The following is an 18,224-nucleotide window of genomic DNA, read 5'->3' as shown; positions in this document are numbered from 1 at the left end:
AACAGGTGTGGGCGCCGTTTGTGAGGCACGCCTTCCCGCAGCTTGTCTCACTCACCGAACTGCAAACATGGATCAGGAAGAGACCGAAACTGGGCGATTGGCACCGCGAGTGTCGCCAAGCTCTACAACAGCTCTGCCATCCGGGATCAAACTTGTGCAACTTCCAAACGACCAATGCGTTCTATAGAGGACTAGTGGAGGGGAGGTCTGACGACACTCTCGGGGCAAACCTGGGTGTCGACGAGAAATTCCTAACCCGCCTTTTCAAGACGACGTTCGGGCCGGGGCCTATGGATAATTTCCAGAGATCCCTGGCTTGGCAATGCTATCGAGACGCACTACCAGTTCGAGAGAAGATCTACAGACACGGTTCGAAAACCACCGGACCGACCTGCCCGAGATGCGGTCAGAGCGACGAAACCGTTCTGCACGCACTCGTGCAGTGTCCAGATATTTCAGAGCTGTGGACCTTCGTCGAACGGCTGTTGTCGTGTGTGGGACGAGCCCACTTATCAGCCGAGTCTATCGTGAATATTGTTCCGCCACCTTCCTTTAAACGGGAAGGAAAAACGGTTTTTGTAACACTGATAGCTATGGCAAAAGAATGCGTGTGGTGGACGCGTTTGAAAGGTCTACAAACAAACACTTTCCTCTCTGGTCAGTCCCTTGTCAACTTTTTCAAGTACCACTTGAAAAGGAGGATGAGGATAGAGAGGAAGGTGTTGTCGAATGAAAGCTTCAATAAAAAATGGGTAAATGTGGCAAGAATGGTAAGAATGAAAGACGACACCATTTTAAGCATATACTTGTAACAAAAAGAGACAAAAAGAGAGAAGGTACTTACTTTCATGTACCTTTAAAAAAAAAAAGCCTGAGGTGACCGTGGTCTTTTCCGTAGGCTTTTCTCTCCACGGATAAACCTAATCTGTTCCCCGTTTTTTACATCGACTGTGATACACGATCCCTATTGATCGCCCCCCCACCCACGTTTTTTTTTCTTCCCGCGATCCCTTTTGATCGAAATTATCCCCCCCCCCCCCAAGAAAAGCTCTACTTTGTAATTTGTCCATTTTCTGTATTTAGCCCTGTGTGGCTATAATAAAAAGATATCAAGCAGTGTGGTAAGTAGCTTGCTTACCAACCACATGGGTCCGGGTTCAGTCTCACTACGTGGCATCTTGAGCAAGTGTCTTCTACTATAGCCTCGGGCCGACCAAACCCTTGTGAGTGGAGTTGGTAGACGGAAACTGAAAAAAGCACGTTGTATATGTGTATATATATATGTGTGTTTGTGTGTGTGTGTGTGTGTGTGTGTGTGTGTGTGTGTGTGTGTGTGTGTGACTGTGTTTGTCTTCCCACCATCGCTTGACAACTGATGCTGGTGTGTTTACGTCACCGTAACTTAGCGGTTCGGCAAAACAGACCGATAGAATAAGTACTAGGCTTACAAAGAAAGAATCATGGGGGTCGATTTGCTCGACTAAAGGCGATGCTCCAACATGGCCGCAGTCAAATGACTAAAACAAATAAAACAATAAAACAATATATATATGTATGTATATATGTATGTATGTATACATATATGTATTTATATATAATGTATGCTGATATATATTTATATAGATTGTGATTATTCGATCGTAGTAGTAGTAGTAGTAGTAGTAGTAGTAGTAGTAGTAGTAGTAGTAGTAGTTGCAGCAGCAGCATAAGCAGCAGTTAGAATAATAATCCGGCACTACAACCGACACTAGCACGGGCATCAACAACACCAGCGGCAGCAGCAGCGGCTGCGGCAGAAGCAGCAGCAGCAAATAGTTAGAAAGCGTATTAAATGCGATGTGTATTCGTAATTATAGAAGATAAAATGAGATTTGCTTTGCAACTTGAAAGTTGAAAAGACTTTTAAATATCTGTTATATCATCGAAAGTATAATGACGTGTCGTTGTGACGGATAAGACATTGATTGAGCGACAAAAGATATTAAGTGTCATGTATAATTTATAATAAGAAACTTTCATAATAACCAGAAAGCCGTCTGAAATCACTGGTGCAGTAAACAGAACAAACACTGAAGGTTCTCAATAATTTCAAATATTGCAATGAATCAAATGATAACCACTGTCCGTTCGGTTTTGTCCAGATTAAGCTCTCATTCAAAATAGACCTTTTGTATTGCGTTATGGTGGACACCAAGTACTTAGGCTAAACACTTAAACATTAAACGTTACAGATCGACATAGTTTAATAGCTAAACAGCAAATGTCATCAGATGAATGTTATCTATCCAAATATCTATCTATCTATCTATCTATCTATCTATCTATCTATCTATCTATCTATCTATCTATCTATCAGTTTCTCTCTCTCTCTCTCTCTCTCTTTATCTATCTATCTATCTATCTATCTGTCTGTCTGTCTGCCTGTTTGTCTCTCTGCATATTTATCTGTTTATCTATCTATTTGTTTATCAATCTTTCTATTTATCTATATATCATCTATCTATCTGTTTATCTGTATGTATGTATGTATGTATGTATATACGTTATTTATATATATATATATATATATATATATATATATATATATATATATATATAAACCTACGTATATATAGGCGCGTGTGCATATAGAGATATATTTAGACACGTACACATACATTTCAAATATATATATATATATATATATATATATATATATATATATATATGCTCATAAGTATTGTCAACCCTCCCAGTCGTAGAAGTCGTTGTCATTTCATACATACATACATACATACATACATACATACATACATACATACATACATACACTTGTAACACATACACATTATAGATACATTTGTGCGTATGTTGAAATGCATGCATATGTATGTATGGAAATATAGTGTTAGATACACATATATGTATATGCATATATATATATTCGTATGTATAGCGATATTACCATTATATTATAGTATATTATGCTATATTATATTATATTATACATAGATGTGTGTGTAATATTTATTTACGCAAACTTAGGCATATATACACAAATGTATAGATACAAATAACGGCACAGGTGCTTAAATAGATAGGTATAAACACCTAGGTGTGTGTGTGTGTGTGTGTGTGTGTGTGTGTGTGTGTGTGTGTGTGTGTGTGTGTGTGTAGATCACTGAATCAGATATCTTTGATAATAGTATCGTTAAACGTACGATTCAACGATGATATTTCCATCTACCTTTTGTTATATCGATAAATTGCAAAACCGCATGAATCAACACTTTCTCGAGTTATTCATTATTTGGCAGAGCAATATTTGGAGTTTATCTCTTTCACACTGTCCAAGACTTATTTTAATCTAAATACAAAAAGAACAATATAAATATGAAATAAAATAAATGGCCGTTGTTATACGTTTTTCTTTCGAATTTAATTTAGACTTGTTTCTTACGTCGTGGATGTTACACGAAGCATTCGCCAATCATTGAGTTCGTGAATTTAGCGGTTGAAAATGCTGGTTTCATGTTTTTAAATAATAGCAACGTTAGACTGTGAAGGCGCACGACCTCATGTTTAGAGTGTGGCACATACGGCCGTATGGTTATTGTTTCGCTTTCCGGCTCAGTCAACTTCGCGGTTTTCAAGCAAAATACTCCTTTCCATGTTCTTCCATCCACTCAGCTGTAAATGAGTACCAGTCATTAGCTGGGAAGTTAACCCTATAAAGGGGCCCTGTTCAGCAGTGAGTGTTGTCATCTTATTCACTTATATGCCATGGAATCTGGATGAAGTTCCGGATTTGTGAGTCCTTGAGATCTGGATGAAGTTCCGGATTTATGAGTCCTTGGCAGAATCGTTAAGTGGTGGCAAAAATCCTTTGCTTTATCTTTATGTTCCGAGTTCATATCGTGCCGAAGATTACTTTGCCTTTCATATTTTTCGGATTATCGATAGAATAATGTATTATTGAAGTAAGGGGATCGATTGAATCAATGTTAAATTCTGCGACTTTGTACCAAATTAGACAGCAGTGCTTGCAAAAAAATCACTTCTTACATAAATTTGGGATATGAAAGTATTGATTGGTACTTTATTTTACCTGCACTGGAAGGATGAAAAAATAAAGTCGACACCCATGGGATTTGAACCTGGATCAAAAACCGCGTAGAATTTTATCCAACGCTTTGATAAAGAGAATGGCAAACAGAAGGAAAGCGAAGCTTCGTCTACTGTACCTGACTGGGACTTATTTATCGACAACGAAATAATAGAAGTCAAGACTTGAACTCAGAAGGCAAAAAGACGTAAATAAATTTTGATAGACCTTCTCTCTGCCGCTCTACCGACTACGCTAATCTGTTACCATTTATTAATAGACTATTTATAGTAATTCTTTCTCCTACATCTCATTAATTCTTTCAGCGTTCTCTTCTAATATTTACTTCTTTCTCTTTATCTCCCTCTTTTTCGATTCTTTTCTCTTCTTTCCCAGCATCGATTGTCCGTTGATTTCGTACATTGTCGCCTTGCATTTATTGCAAGTTTATTTCACAATTAATCAAAGCTAGCTTAAACGGTTTAATTACAAATAGAAATATAAAAAGCAGTCGTTTTGACCAAATATTGATATTTAGATGAGTTGAAGTGAATGAACGTGCAGAATAGGAAAGAAGAGGAAAACATGGTTATTTTGTCGTACAGTTTTAATTATGAACGCTACACCCCAATAAACATGTATTTCGTTATCTTAATGATTTTTCAAATGAATGGTATTTTCGAGATATCAATTGCCCTCCAGCAGAACTGTGGGAGCAATGAAAGTCAACAAGATGCTAGAGGTCCCTGAAACACGATCCACACTGCTTAATATAACAATTGCCCTTCGGCTGTTTTTGGCCTGTTGTATTAAGTTGCTATTTTTCATTTTATTTTCTCTTTGTGTTCGTTATTCAGGCTGTATCGACCAACGCTTACCAACAGTATAATTTTCCGAATTTTTGTTTGAGAATTAAGAATTGAAAAAAAATTTCTCTCCTTGAGAGTATCTGGAGTTAGAACAATGAACACAGACACACACACACACAGACACACACACACACAGACACACACACACACACACATTAGCATTAAAAGAGATTCAAAAATTCATTCAATGAGACAAAAGTGCACATGAACACCTATTCTCTATTCTTTTATTTCTTTTATTCGTCTCAGCTCAAAAGCTGTGGCCATGCTGGGGCATCGCCAGCATTATCAGTTTCTCAGCCGCCATTCTTTCGTGATTGGCTTTTGATGAAGCAGGGAGTTTGGTGTTGCTATTTTCGCTTGAGCTTCTTGCTGTGATGTATTTTCATCTGGGTCTGTGGACAGCAGGAGGTCAAATTATTTGTTGGAAACATCAACATCTACTCCATGTAGATCCCTCAAACGTGGTCGTGGTGTTTTTTCTCTTTTTTTTTGTAACATTGCAACAAAATACAAAGCAGGGACCGGGAAAACAATTTAATGAAGCCCGAACACTTAGTTTCGACTTACTTCATCGACCGTGGAGAGATAAACAGCAAAAATAACTTCGATGGGGAATGAACTCGGAACGTAAAGGGAGGTAACAACTAAAGAGTAGCGCGTGCTATTATTTCTGTTCATTCAGATTTAATGTATTCTACTCAACTTCTTAAGATGTATTCAATTTTTAATAGTAAAGGATATGAGTTGAGAGTGATTTGGTTGGGATTTCTAATGAGTTGAGCAGACACTCAATATGATAAAAGCGATGAACTCAAGATGTCAACAACTCTGTTTCAACCGTTGTTATGCTTCTGTTTAAATAAGAATCTAGCGACAAAGATTCTACGAAATTGTTCAGCCTGTAAGATATGGCAACAATTTTCATTCTTCAGTCTTAAAAAAAAAAACCCATCAAAGACTATATAAAATAAGATATTGTTATAAATCCCTAAAAACCTAGGTGTTCATCTCCGTAAGACCTTTCATCAAACATCTGTTCAATCAAGATTGATCTGAAGCTAAACAAAAACTGCGACAATATTATTTGATTAAATACAAATTCATTTCGCCAGAAATGTTGTGATTGCTCACAAAAATAGATTTTATTCCACGAAACATTTCGATGACGTCATTTCTTGCATATGAAGTCATCAAAATTTCTAGTTAAAATTTCCTATCGATCTCAACATATCCGAAGAAGTAGTTTCTCGAATTATTTCAAAGGATATTAACACCAACTGAAAAAGTATGTTATTTTAAAATTGATTTATTATCATCATGCTTTCAAGTTGCATGCGTGTTTCTGCTGCAGCACAAGCTGCACTTTTGTGCTGCTCTGGTATTTGTAGTGTTAACTTTTGCCGATATTGGATTTATATATATATATATATATATATATATATATATATATATATATATATATATATAAGAAAAACGTTTATAATTACGAACAAGTCACAATTATAACTAAGAAGGTTAAAAATCCTTACATGTTAAAAATAGCAACCAAAACAGCTATAAAGCCATTATATCACTCATATTTTAAACATGTGTCTTTTAACCCTCTTCGTTATAATTGTGACTTGTTCATAATTATAAACGTTTCTATGTATGTATGTATGTATGTATGTATGTATGTATGCATGTACGTATGTATGAGCAGATTTGTATGTTTTATGTATGTATTCTCATGTATATAGTTGCATATCTCGACATGCTCATATATATTTAAATGATAAACTTCTGGAAAATTTTACAGATTTTTACAGTTCCAGTGATGGGTTGGATCTGTAGTCTCCGGATTAACTTCCCCCTTTCTGGTTTTGAGAAGCCTAATTTCTCAAGATTGTTATTTAGCCAGTGTGTTACATATCCTATGACCCCAACAATTACTTATAATCTGCATAGAGTAACTGCAGATTTCTCAATGGTTCAGTATAGGGATTTTCCTTTTCGCTGTATGTATGTATATATGTATGTATGTATGTATGTATGTATGTATGTATGCATGTATGTATATGTGCTTATACGTATGTATATATGTCTGTGTATGTATGCGTGCATGCATGTATGTATTTATGTACGTATGTATGTATACGTGCATGTATGTATGCGTGCATATGTTTTTATGTATACGTGCATATATGTATTTATGTATGTATGTATGTATGTATTTATGTATGTATTTATGTATGTATATATGTATGTATGTATCCATTATAAATCAGTTGAAGAAGCACGCAATTGTCACTCTGAGTTTCACGTATTTCTAGAGGACAGCGTACAGACTTTCAGGCAATATTAATTTCGATATTAAATCTTTCTTTTCCCTCATTTAGCAATCTTATGATTCCTCTCTTGATTTCTAATATATATAAACTGCACAACATGGATTGAGCAGTTTTTTTCCCTATTTTTAATCATGTATGTATCTTATTTATTTATTTACATTTATTTGCATACATGCCAACATATATACATGTATATATATATATATATATATATATATATATACATGTATATGGTATGTATGTATGTATGTATGTATATGTATATTTTGCATGTATTCTTACCTACATGCATACATATATGTATATTTATACATAAATACAAATATATTTATATATTTACATACGTACATAAACGTGTATGGTTGTGTAAAAGTGTATGTTGTGTGAATGTGTGTGTCTGTGTGTGAATTTATATACAAATCTATAGACTTGCGTGCATTATATTTTTTTTAGAGGGCGAGGGATGTTTTAATATGAAATAGTTTTTGCTGAAACATCATTACGGAACCCTACCTCATCAGCATCAGCAGCATCATCGCCACCACCAACAACAACAACATCAATACCACCAACAATATTAAACAACACTTTTAAACAACCACAGAAATGTTCTTGTAAACTCTATATAAAAGTCACATTTTCACAAACCGTACTTTCAATCATTCACTCACACACAAACACGCTGCCCATTCCATTTTAGCGGAAATAGAGGAAGAAGACGCCATCTTGAAAGCCAGATGCAGATTTAGCATCTTCTCTAAAGAGAGGTAATTAAATCAGTAAATATATAGTACACGCACACACATACCTATATATATATATATAACTATAAATTGAAGGATAAAAATTATTAACTAATTTATACCAGTGGTTAGCATACGTAATAAAAGTGAGAAGACATAAATATTTCTAAATATAATAATGTTTGAAATATACACGAAGAGAAAACCACAATGTGGATTTCTTACATGCTAAAAATGAGTGTCAAAGACCAAAACCACGAAAAAGCATTCGTACATTAAAGCACATTGTTTGTACGTGAGCAAGACATTTGAGTGAATAAAAATTTCAGTTAGCCTTATATCCATGAGTTTCGCCATTAATGACCAAATTAATCAACTAATAAGGTAATTAAATGGTTAATTAGTCATCTGATTCTCGTCAGTAAAGTCGCTGTGAAATGTATAAATATGAGACTACAACTTCCAAGATTATCGAAACAACTTCCAAGATTTTAAAATTTTACCTACAAACTGTTGATGTCTCGGTGGTCTTATTATTAAGTAATCCTATTTACTATAAGTAAATAGTATTATAAAGCTTACTGGGATATGGTTCAATCCCTACCCAGGGCATTCTCTAATCGGCTTTACTGAAACATTTGACATAAGAGGTCTTAATGCTTCTCTCTTTTTAATACTTCTCTTCCTCCCTTCTCCTCCTCTCTCTCTCCCCCCCTCTCTCTCTCTTTCTCTCTCTATCTGAGCATATTTCTCTTTATGTGTTTGAAGAAAGAGAAGATGCTTATGACAATCGTGTTCAGATAATAAAATGTAATTCCCTCTCTCTCACACTCTATCTTAATGTGTATATTTGCAAGCGTGCACGTGCGTATCTGTGTGTGTGTGTGTGTGTGTGTGTGTGTGTGTACGTGTGTGTGTGTATGTGTGTGCGCGCGCGCGTGCGTGTGTGCACGTGCGCGTGCATTTGTGGAGGAGGATTGTTTGCAATCAGTAACAAAACGTCCTTTCACCAGAACAGGCTGAATATCCAGTCAGTCGTGCCAAATCATTTGTGCCTAAACAGCTGCACCAAATTGTCTCATTCTGCGTTACATGGAAAGACGCTTTGAACCGTCATCCTAGATATACATCATGGCTGGAACTTTTCAACAGAGACTCATCAGGGATCAAGCAGCAACAAAAGTAAATATTATATCAAATTTAGGAAGCCGAAAGGTAAATATTTTGATGGTGCGAGACAAACACGGATCGTAGAAGATTAAATCTCCGTCTGAAGATTGTGATGTTTGTGTTACTCTTTCGTTATTTTAAAATGTGATGATTAATTAATAAGGTGTTATTTTCCTCGTAGAATAATCCAAGAGATGGATAATTGTAACACCAACAGGAAGAATGTTATGCATACAAGAAGCGCATCCTTTCAATCTAAAAATGCTGTGAATTTTAAAGAGCAAAATGGTTTGAAGAGAGCCACGAAAATTGCTGAAAAGCATCACTTGAAACCTTATCCTGTTGAAGAGTACTTAACGGCGGAATGTAGCAAACATCTACAGAATATACTCTCCTCTAAGACAAAGAAACAAGCAAATATAAATGATAAACAATACGAAGACAAACAGGAGTACAGTTTGCTGCAGCGACAAAAACAGTCACCATTTTTTTATCCCTCCGAAAAGATGTCATCTTTAAAGCAACAGCAAAATACCAAATCTTGTTTTTTCTCGGGCGACAGCAATAATGAAGTCCCTCAGTTTAATAAAGATCACAATCAAGATAGCAATTACAGATGCTTATTGCCACAGATTTTACCAAATCACGGCATCCTGCAAACCTTTTCTACAGATACTAGCTTTTATGAGAAATCTTCTGATTATAACACTTCTATGCCGGCGCAACATTATATGCTGCACCATGCACAAGGGTATCCTCAAAAGAGGCGTCATCAACAATCACAGCACCATCATCACCACCACCATCACCACAACCACCACAATAGCCAACAGCAACATCAGCAGCATCATAAACAACGATACCAACTAAAGTCTGGGTCGTTACATAACCATATATTCTATCAAAACTATGTACAACATCCATCCTTATATGATATCTACAACCATGATATTTATAAAACTTCAAACTTATGTCGATCGTATAAAAGCAAGGTCAAAGAACATTTTTCATCGAACAAACCTTATCCTTTTTCTGCATCGAATATAAATCAGAATTCACAGACCAATTCCTATAATACTGAAAGCATCCAACAGCTATTACTGGAACAGCAAGAACCGTATTACAACATTACTTCAGTTCACGATACGAAAACGAATGTACCGACAGAATATTCGGTGGAAAACGATTGTATTCCATTAAATAAATGGGTAGAACCCACCCATGAGAACTTCCCATGTGCCAAAGATATGAGTAAGTACGATGTATAGCTGATCATGAAAGCACTAGTGTGGTAGTACTTATTTTGTCTTATTTTCGAAATTGTAAGGATTTACGATTAAGTCACGGAACATGAATAGCTGTTGAAGAGGCGAATTTATTTGTGCAGCTGTAACTTACTTTAAGGTTATATCTATCAAAAGTTTTGTGAAAGTATTTACTGATAAAATTTTAAAAGTATAAGCAATATTAGATCTGACGTTCAAATAAAAAGGACAAGAATTTAACTGCTATGGCACAAAATGATCTTGAATGAAAGTAAAAAATACACGTATATGTATGTATGTCTATACATATATTATACATGTTTGTGTGTATATATATATATATATATATATATATATATATATATGCATGTATGTATGTATGTGTATGCGTGTGTGGGTGCATAGACCGTAGTTAAATTCTTGGTTCGATAGTGATACATATATATATATATATATGTATATGTTTCAGTTGAACCATCAGAAGTCTATGGAAATCTACTTAAGCCGGGATTTATCTCAAGTGAAACAGTGTCGTCAGGTGTGACAGAGGAAGCAATTGAAGAACCAGAGCTAGATTTTAAGGTATGGTATCCATATTTGATTGAATGATAAGAAGTTGATTTAGGTCCCGGTTGTCCTCTAGTGCTCACGAATCTAATGATTAAAAACAGACAAGAGCGGGAAAGAGCTTACTCTGTGATGAATTATTTCCGCAGCCATCATTGTTTTTGTGTAATATGAAGGAGGTTTTCCATAGATTTTCTCCCTTCCGGTACTTTTTCTTCCTATCTCAAATATACTTCACTAAAGATTAGGAAATATTTCTCATTTTGTACCACAGGACATCTAGAAATTTCGATGACTGTTCACCTCGTCATCCGGTGCTGAACGAAAGACGATTAGCTATATACGGTATAACCGTTGGTGTAAAAGTCGACCAGGAATAGATAAAGGGCCGAGCGGTCGCAACGAGGAACAAGAACTGTTTTAGAAAGATAGTGAATTCTTCCTTTAGTGTGTATAACGAGGGGAATTTAGTGTGGGGTGTTAAATGCATATATAGTAGTTACACTGACACGAGCCAAGGGAATACAACCTTATTTCAGCTAAAATGAAATATCTAATCCCTAAGAGCGAATAACGACTAAACAGCTAGCTTCTGGTGTTGATTTATTTATGCAGACATGAATTAAAGAAACACAAAGAAAATAGGGACTATGTACCCCCAAATTACCTCACAAAACATCTAAACTATTCACCTCGTCTTTCACCTTTAAACTAAAAATTGTTAATCATTTAAGCAGGGAGTATATATCTATACACGCACACGCGCGCGCGCGCACACACACACACAAACACACACACACACACACACACACACACACACATATATATATATATATATATATATATATATATATATATATACTACGAATACAGGATCGATGTAATCGTTTTATATATGAAGAGACAATAAATACCTTCTGAATACATTTAAAATGAAAATATTAAGCAAACACACAGAAGACTATAAATCTTACTTTGAGTTCTTTATACAAAGTAGCTTCCAGTTTACAATTAGCGCTTCAGATATATATTGTACATGTGCACGTGTATCTGTATATGTAGTATCTCATGTTGAAGTATAAATGTATTTAATACAGCTTTATATTCAGTCGCTTTACTTTGTCGTTAACTGCAGTTTCTATCGTGGTTTCCAGAAAGACACAACTCCACCGAAAGATGAATCCTTGAAGCTAAATCCAAGCAACTGGCAAGAATATAAAACAATGGACATTAATGGCCTAAAGATTGGTTGCAATATTCAGGTTATGTACACTTCAGAAAGTGAGGCGAAAATGAACGCTATTTTACCAATATTTAACAAGGAACGTCTCACTGTGTGGGTGACAACTTCTTGTAATCTGCGATTATTTCTTGATATGCTTTCATAAGTCAAACCATCAGAATTTTGTGATATGTATCTAACTCCTATTGACACATCAGGCTTCCTATTCTTCTTACTTGCCATATCACGTATGCATATGCGCATGCACACACACACACACACACACACACACAAATTTGGCCAAATGCGTTTTTTTTTTCTTTCAATATTTAATTTCAGCATTGATGTGTTTTAGGTTCCCAAACCTGCTGATCGAAAATCTCTATGACGGTAAACAGTGCTCAACATGTGGTCGAAGAAGTTCGGTTATTGATAGAGAACACATGGATAAACATTTCCGTCAAAATGAGCTGAAGACAGAGAGAAGGTTCCTGAAATGTCGGAATTGGTACGAGAACGTGGCACCGAATATTGGTATGTTATAGTTCTTTTTTTTTTCTGGCGGATAAGAACAACGTTCGTAGTGAAGAGATGTAGGATAATATTAGATTGCAGAAATACTGAGAATTAGTAAGTTAATAAACCTGTTGGTATGGGGAATAGTAAGAAGCCAGCGTGAGAGCGACGAAGGTGTCATTTCGACTCGCTAAACATACTAGCAAACCAAGGTTACACAATTTGACAGCGATTTATCTGCTATTTCTAGCAGCTCCAGCAACCACGTAAAGTTATTTTTGTTCATGTTATTCTGTTTAGCCCCAGGTAAGTCTCGACTGAAAAGATCTTCAGCAAAAATATTCCATCCATGAACATCCTGTCGGGGTTTTTAATATAAAGAAATCGGCATAAAGTTATCCAGTGTCCTTCAAGACAATTACGTGATGCGAGGGACATCTAGTGACTATTTTTGCAGGACGAGTAACTACGTCTTTTCTTGGCTTGCATGTATGCTGTACGTGTGGAGTGTATGTAAGACTGTATAATTATCTCTATGCGCGTATATGCATATATATATATGCAAATTTATGGTGTATTTTGCGCATACATCTCTGTACGGACACAGGCATGACTAAATCACTAGAAGATTCAATTCAAAATCGATACGATTTGGGTTCGATATTACTGTGCGACACTTAAGTGTTTTTTAACATACTCGCGCATTCAGCCAAACATTGTGAGTGAAAATGAGTAGGCTAAAACTATCCGGAAGCCTGCACGTTACATTCTTCCTATAATTATGTATCTTTATACTATTAGCAGAGGAACAGCAACAGAGAAGCATCAAAAATATCAACTCAGAAGAGAAACAAGTTGCTAAAAAGCCCCAGTTAATTCCGGGTATTAATGACGTAAGTAGATGATACTTCTTTGGGTGCCTGATTATGCCAATTTACAAAAAGGTCTTTATAATGTATGATATTCTGTCTGTTACGACGTCCATGTGTTCGAGTGTTACGCTTCAAAATATTTTTTAATGGAAAATAATAGAAGGGCAAGCTTTGATAAAATGAAAGATTATTATGAAAATTTGTAAATATAAAAGCACCAAAATAGGAAAAAGAACTGAGAAATTCCAATGAGTCGCGCTTATAATCGTGCATTGAGTGTGTGGATGTGTGTATGTATACATACGCATATTTATAAGGATTTCAAATTTTGGTACAAAGTCAGCAGGTTCGGGGCATGCGGTAAAGTCGATTACATTGATCCCAGGACTCAACTGATACATATTTCATCGATCCCGAAAGGATGGAAGGCGGAATTTTAGCTCAGAACACAAAGACGGACGAAATGTTGCTAAGCATTTTGTCCGGTGCGTTAACAATACTGCGTGCTCACCGTCTAATGCATATTTATAATAATGGAAACAAAAGATATTGTGAAGCGGTTTTCTTATATATATATATATATATATATATATATATATATATATATATATATATATATATATATATATACATACATATATCTATACATATATATATATATATATATATATATATATATATATATATATATATATACATACATATATCTATACATATATATATATATATATATATATATATATATATATATATATATATATATATATATATATATATATATATATATAGTAGTAATAGTAACAGAAAAAGAGGAATTTCGATTATCCCCACGTGGTGAGTTGTAATATATATAAGAAATTAAAAAAAGGAAAATACACACACTTTACATAGTTTTAATAGAATTTTTAATATATCAACCGGTTTCACTTTCACTATTCATGATATTATGGTTTACTTATTTGAATATGTATTTTCTTAAGAAGAAATTTTTGTCCATGTTGTGTGTGATGATATTTACGAATGAATGGCTTCACAAGTAGAAAAATAAGGGGAGGTAATTGGTTATCGTTATTATTGTTGTTGTGTGTAAGAGAGATAACTGTTCAGCTTTCGGGTAAGAGGAGGGGAATATATATGTGTACACAAACACACACAAAAAAAAAAAGGTTTCGAAGAACTTGTTTAGCGAGGAGATTTATGTACTGTGATTTAATCGTGAATTGAAATATGAAAAAAGATAAAAGTTCGTTATGCGTGCATATTAAGACGTGTTCTGTATTTTTCAATGAAAAAAGTTTCTTTATTTAAATGGACACAACTATATTGGACAGATGAGTATCACCTTGAAAAGGAGAACCACTCTACATAAAGAGCAAATCCGTTTCCCTCAAAACAGGAAAATTCCTCTCAGTGAACATATAGAAAAATGTGCAGATAACTTCAAACCAAATTTCAGTCTTCCCCTTCTACCAGTGCAAAGAAACAATTTCTCCACAAGAACGTTTATGTTGTGTGTGAGGAATATCATTATGCCAATAATAAACATAGGCATTGGTTCTATTCTACTATTTTATAACTTAACCAGTTAACTACTCAACCAATTTATTAATCGATTGCTTGATTCTTTAATTAATAATTCGGCGAATCAATGAAACAGCTAAGTTTGTCAAGTGCTTTCGTCACCAAACGCGACCTCATCGATGACATGCTCTCTCTACCGCCAACCCTCCTTCAGGTCTCTCTGTCAGTCTGTCTGTCTCCTAGTTTACAGGTTCTATATTTATATGAATGTGAGTGAGAATGTATTTGATATTAAAGCGTATCTATAAATTAATTTGAAGTCTGCAAGTGTGGAAGTTGTAAAGATAATCTATGGACTCCAGTTATATTATATTATCTCAGTATTTCTTGTATTTCATTTACGAATCTTTAAAAACCGGAATCTGGCAGGATATTACAAATATTTTCTAGCGCAAATTTGCCTGTATTTTGCAACAGATGTGTTCCGTATGTAAGGAGAGTTTTATGCAGTTCTACAACCAAGAAGATGAAGAATGGCAACTAAAAGATGCTGTAGTTATGGACAACCAGGTGAGGATGAAAGATTACTCTCCATAGTAAATGCTTTATAGTTTGTTTTTGCTTATCTTGTTTAAACAAAGTCCAACATCCATCACACTCTTCTGTATATCTAGGATTAGATGTTCAAGTCACTCGTAAGTGGGTATTGATTTGAGGAAATTTGACTACTTTTTCTAGCATGTCAAGCGACCGTGTTAAGGCTCTTGCTTTGATCAGCATATTTTTCCATTTGATGTCGATTTAGTGATCGAGAAAGAATGAGTCAACGTTTATTTCAGTTTCAAAGTAGTCGACAACAGAGTGCGATTAGCGTTTGGTATTCGACTTTGTATCCTCAACAATTGTTGTTGTTTTTTTCACTGTTGTTGATGTTGTTGTGGTGGTGGTGGTGGCGTATCGGAAACGGTAAAAGGCTGAACGAAGTACCGTGTGGTATCTAGTTACGTCTCAACTTTCTTAGTTCAAGTTCTGAGATCTCTTTTGTTTTCCAACTTCCCGGGATCGGTAAAATAGGACCAGTTGAGCACTGGAATCGATATTATCGACTAGATACACCACCACCTTCCTGCATAATTTCAGGCTCTGTACCTATAGCAGACAGGATTATTATTATTATTTAAGGCGGTGAACTGGCGGAATCGTTACCACAGCGGACAAAATGCTTTGCGGCGTTTCGTTCATCTTCACGTTCTGAATTCAAATTCTGCCGAAGTCAAAATACACATTTCTCAACTGTCCATTATCCTTCATCTCGTTTCTTCAACAGTTATTTCCATCAAAACCTGTTAATTCTTCTGTTTCTTTTTTTTTTCAACAGTATTTCCATGAAATTTGTTCCGAAGACCGAGACAACATGTAAACCAGCTTCTTCTAAAAACCAGCACCAATCTATCTTTTCCTGATTTTCTCATCATTAATCGAAGTTATCGATTTATTCAATGTCATCATATAGATATAATTATTTTTGAGTAACTTTCAATGAAACATTTTTAGAATTTTCTTCACAATTAATATATAAATTTCGTTTATCCGGAAGATTAAATTGTTTACATATTTACGCTTATTATCTGAGTTACATTGTTTTGTTCTGAGTTCAGATCATAACGTGGTGGACTTTAGCGCTAATCCTTCAAGTACCAATAAAATATTGCCCTATATTTCTGTTCTGCCTTCTCCTGTCCATCGATCCGTCCACGAGTGATTCCAACAACGTACCTCTGAATAAATCCTACTTCGTTTCTAAAGAAAGAGTTCTACGAGTGATGCCTTGCGGCCCCTCTCACTACAGACCATAAATTATTCTAAAAGAGAAAAATCGACCCCAGTTCATGACCGGTTCATTATCACTCCCCAAACGATAAAAAGTAATTTTTTTAAAATTTGGAACGCTGGATCTCGAATCAGATAAACAATGAATAATAACCTATAAATAGTAAAATATATATTGTTCAGAGAACGTTATTGTTAAATTTGAAAACTTTGATAAAAGCATAGAAATAATTTCTAAAATGAGATAGTCTCGGTAGGTAGACATGTTAGGTTCGAACTTCTCAAAAACTCCTTTTATTCTTTCGGTTCAGTTGAGGTATTTTGGTCTCTTCCAAGAAAGGTCTTCCTAATCTGTTCTTTATTGTTCGACAGTTGAAATCGATAAACTTTTCGCAGACGCATTCCTTGATTTTGTTGCGAAAAGAGTCACCTGAGGTAACACCTGAGGTCGCTGGTTCTACAACCTCAGGTGTTACATAGAAATAAACATTTAGATAAAGAAATAGATATGTAGTCAGTTATGGTAGACAATGAGCCCAAAAAGAAGACAACACAGAAGGAACAAGTTCTATATCAGTTTAACGCATAAACTGTAAAAGAAACAGCTTCGCCGTTTCAAACAAAATTTTTTCACCAGGAAAAGTAAAAGAATGATAACAGGTGCCCAATAATTTACAAATATTTCGGGATTTAGGATCGAGGACATGAAGCATAAAAGGCAAAGATAATCCTGATAGCATTTGAAACCAGAGGATTTGAAACCAGAGAGTCAAGTAAATATAATAATACAAAGCATTTACTTCGGGAGTTAATCAACACAAGCATTTTGAGTTCTTCTGTCCTTTCACGGGTTATTTTTATCATTTTATCATTACAGGAATAATATATATATATATATATATATATATATATATATATATATATATATACATATATATATATATATATATATAGGCATACATATATACAAATTTATATGCATATATATATATACACATGCATATGTATAGACATACATATATACAAATATATATACATATATATATATACACACATACATATATATATAGGCATACATATATACAAATATATATACATATATACAAATATATACATATATATATATATATATATATATATACACATACATACATATATACAAATATATATACATATATATATATATATATATACACATGCATATGTATAGACATACATATATACAAATATAT

General features: G+C 34.6%; 1 protein-coding gene across 4 annotated transcripts; it reads left to right on the top strand.

Moving 5' to 3' along the window:
• The first annotated feature begins 5,878 nt into the window (after positions 1-5,878).
• Positions 5,879-16,786, top strand: LOC106876915 (uncharacterized). 4 transcript variants are annotated; one of them, XM_089356877.1, is made up of 8 exons: positions 5,879-6,241; positions 9,381-10,450; positions 10,934-11,046; positions 12,186-12,367; positions 12,609-12,787; positions 13,574-13,662; positions 15,613-15,732; positions 16,541-16,786. In XM_089356877.1, the coding sequence occupies exons 2-8, from the start codon at positions 9,394-9,396 to the stop codon at positions 16,580-16,582; spliced, it is 1,782 nt and encodes a 593-aa protein (XP_089213003.1). In that variant the 5' UTR covers positions 5,879-6,241; positions 9,381-9,393; the 3' UTR covers positions 16,583-16,786. The 4 variants fall into 4 exon arrangements, with proteins under 4 accessions (XP_089213003.1, XP_089213002.1, XP_014781154.2 ...); XM_089356876.1 differs by having other exon boundaries at positions 5,880-6,241; positions 13,571-13,662; XM_014925668.3 differs by having other exon boundaries at positions 5,881-6,241; positions 15,640-15,732.
• The last annotated feature ends 1,438 nt before the right edge of the window (positions 16,787-18,224 follow it).

This window comes from Octopus bimaculoides, chromosome 8 (assembly GCF_046866305.1).
Source record: "Octopus bimaculoides isolate indiv1 chromosome 8, ASM4686630v1, whole genome shotgun sequence".
Taxonomy (NCBI): Eukaryota; Metazoa; Mollusca; class Cephalopoda; order Octopoda; family Octopodidae; genus Octopus; species Octopus bimaculoides.
The sequence above is the reverse complement of the archived record's forward strand: the minus strand, read 5'-3'. Positions and strand labels throughout refer to the sequence as shown.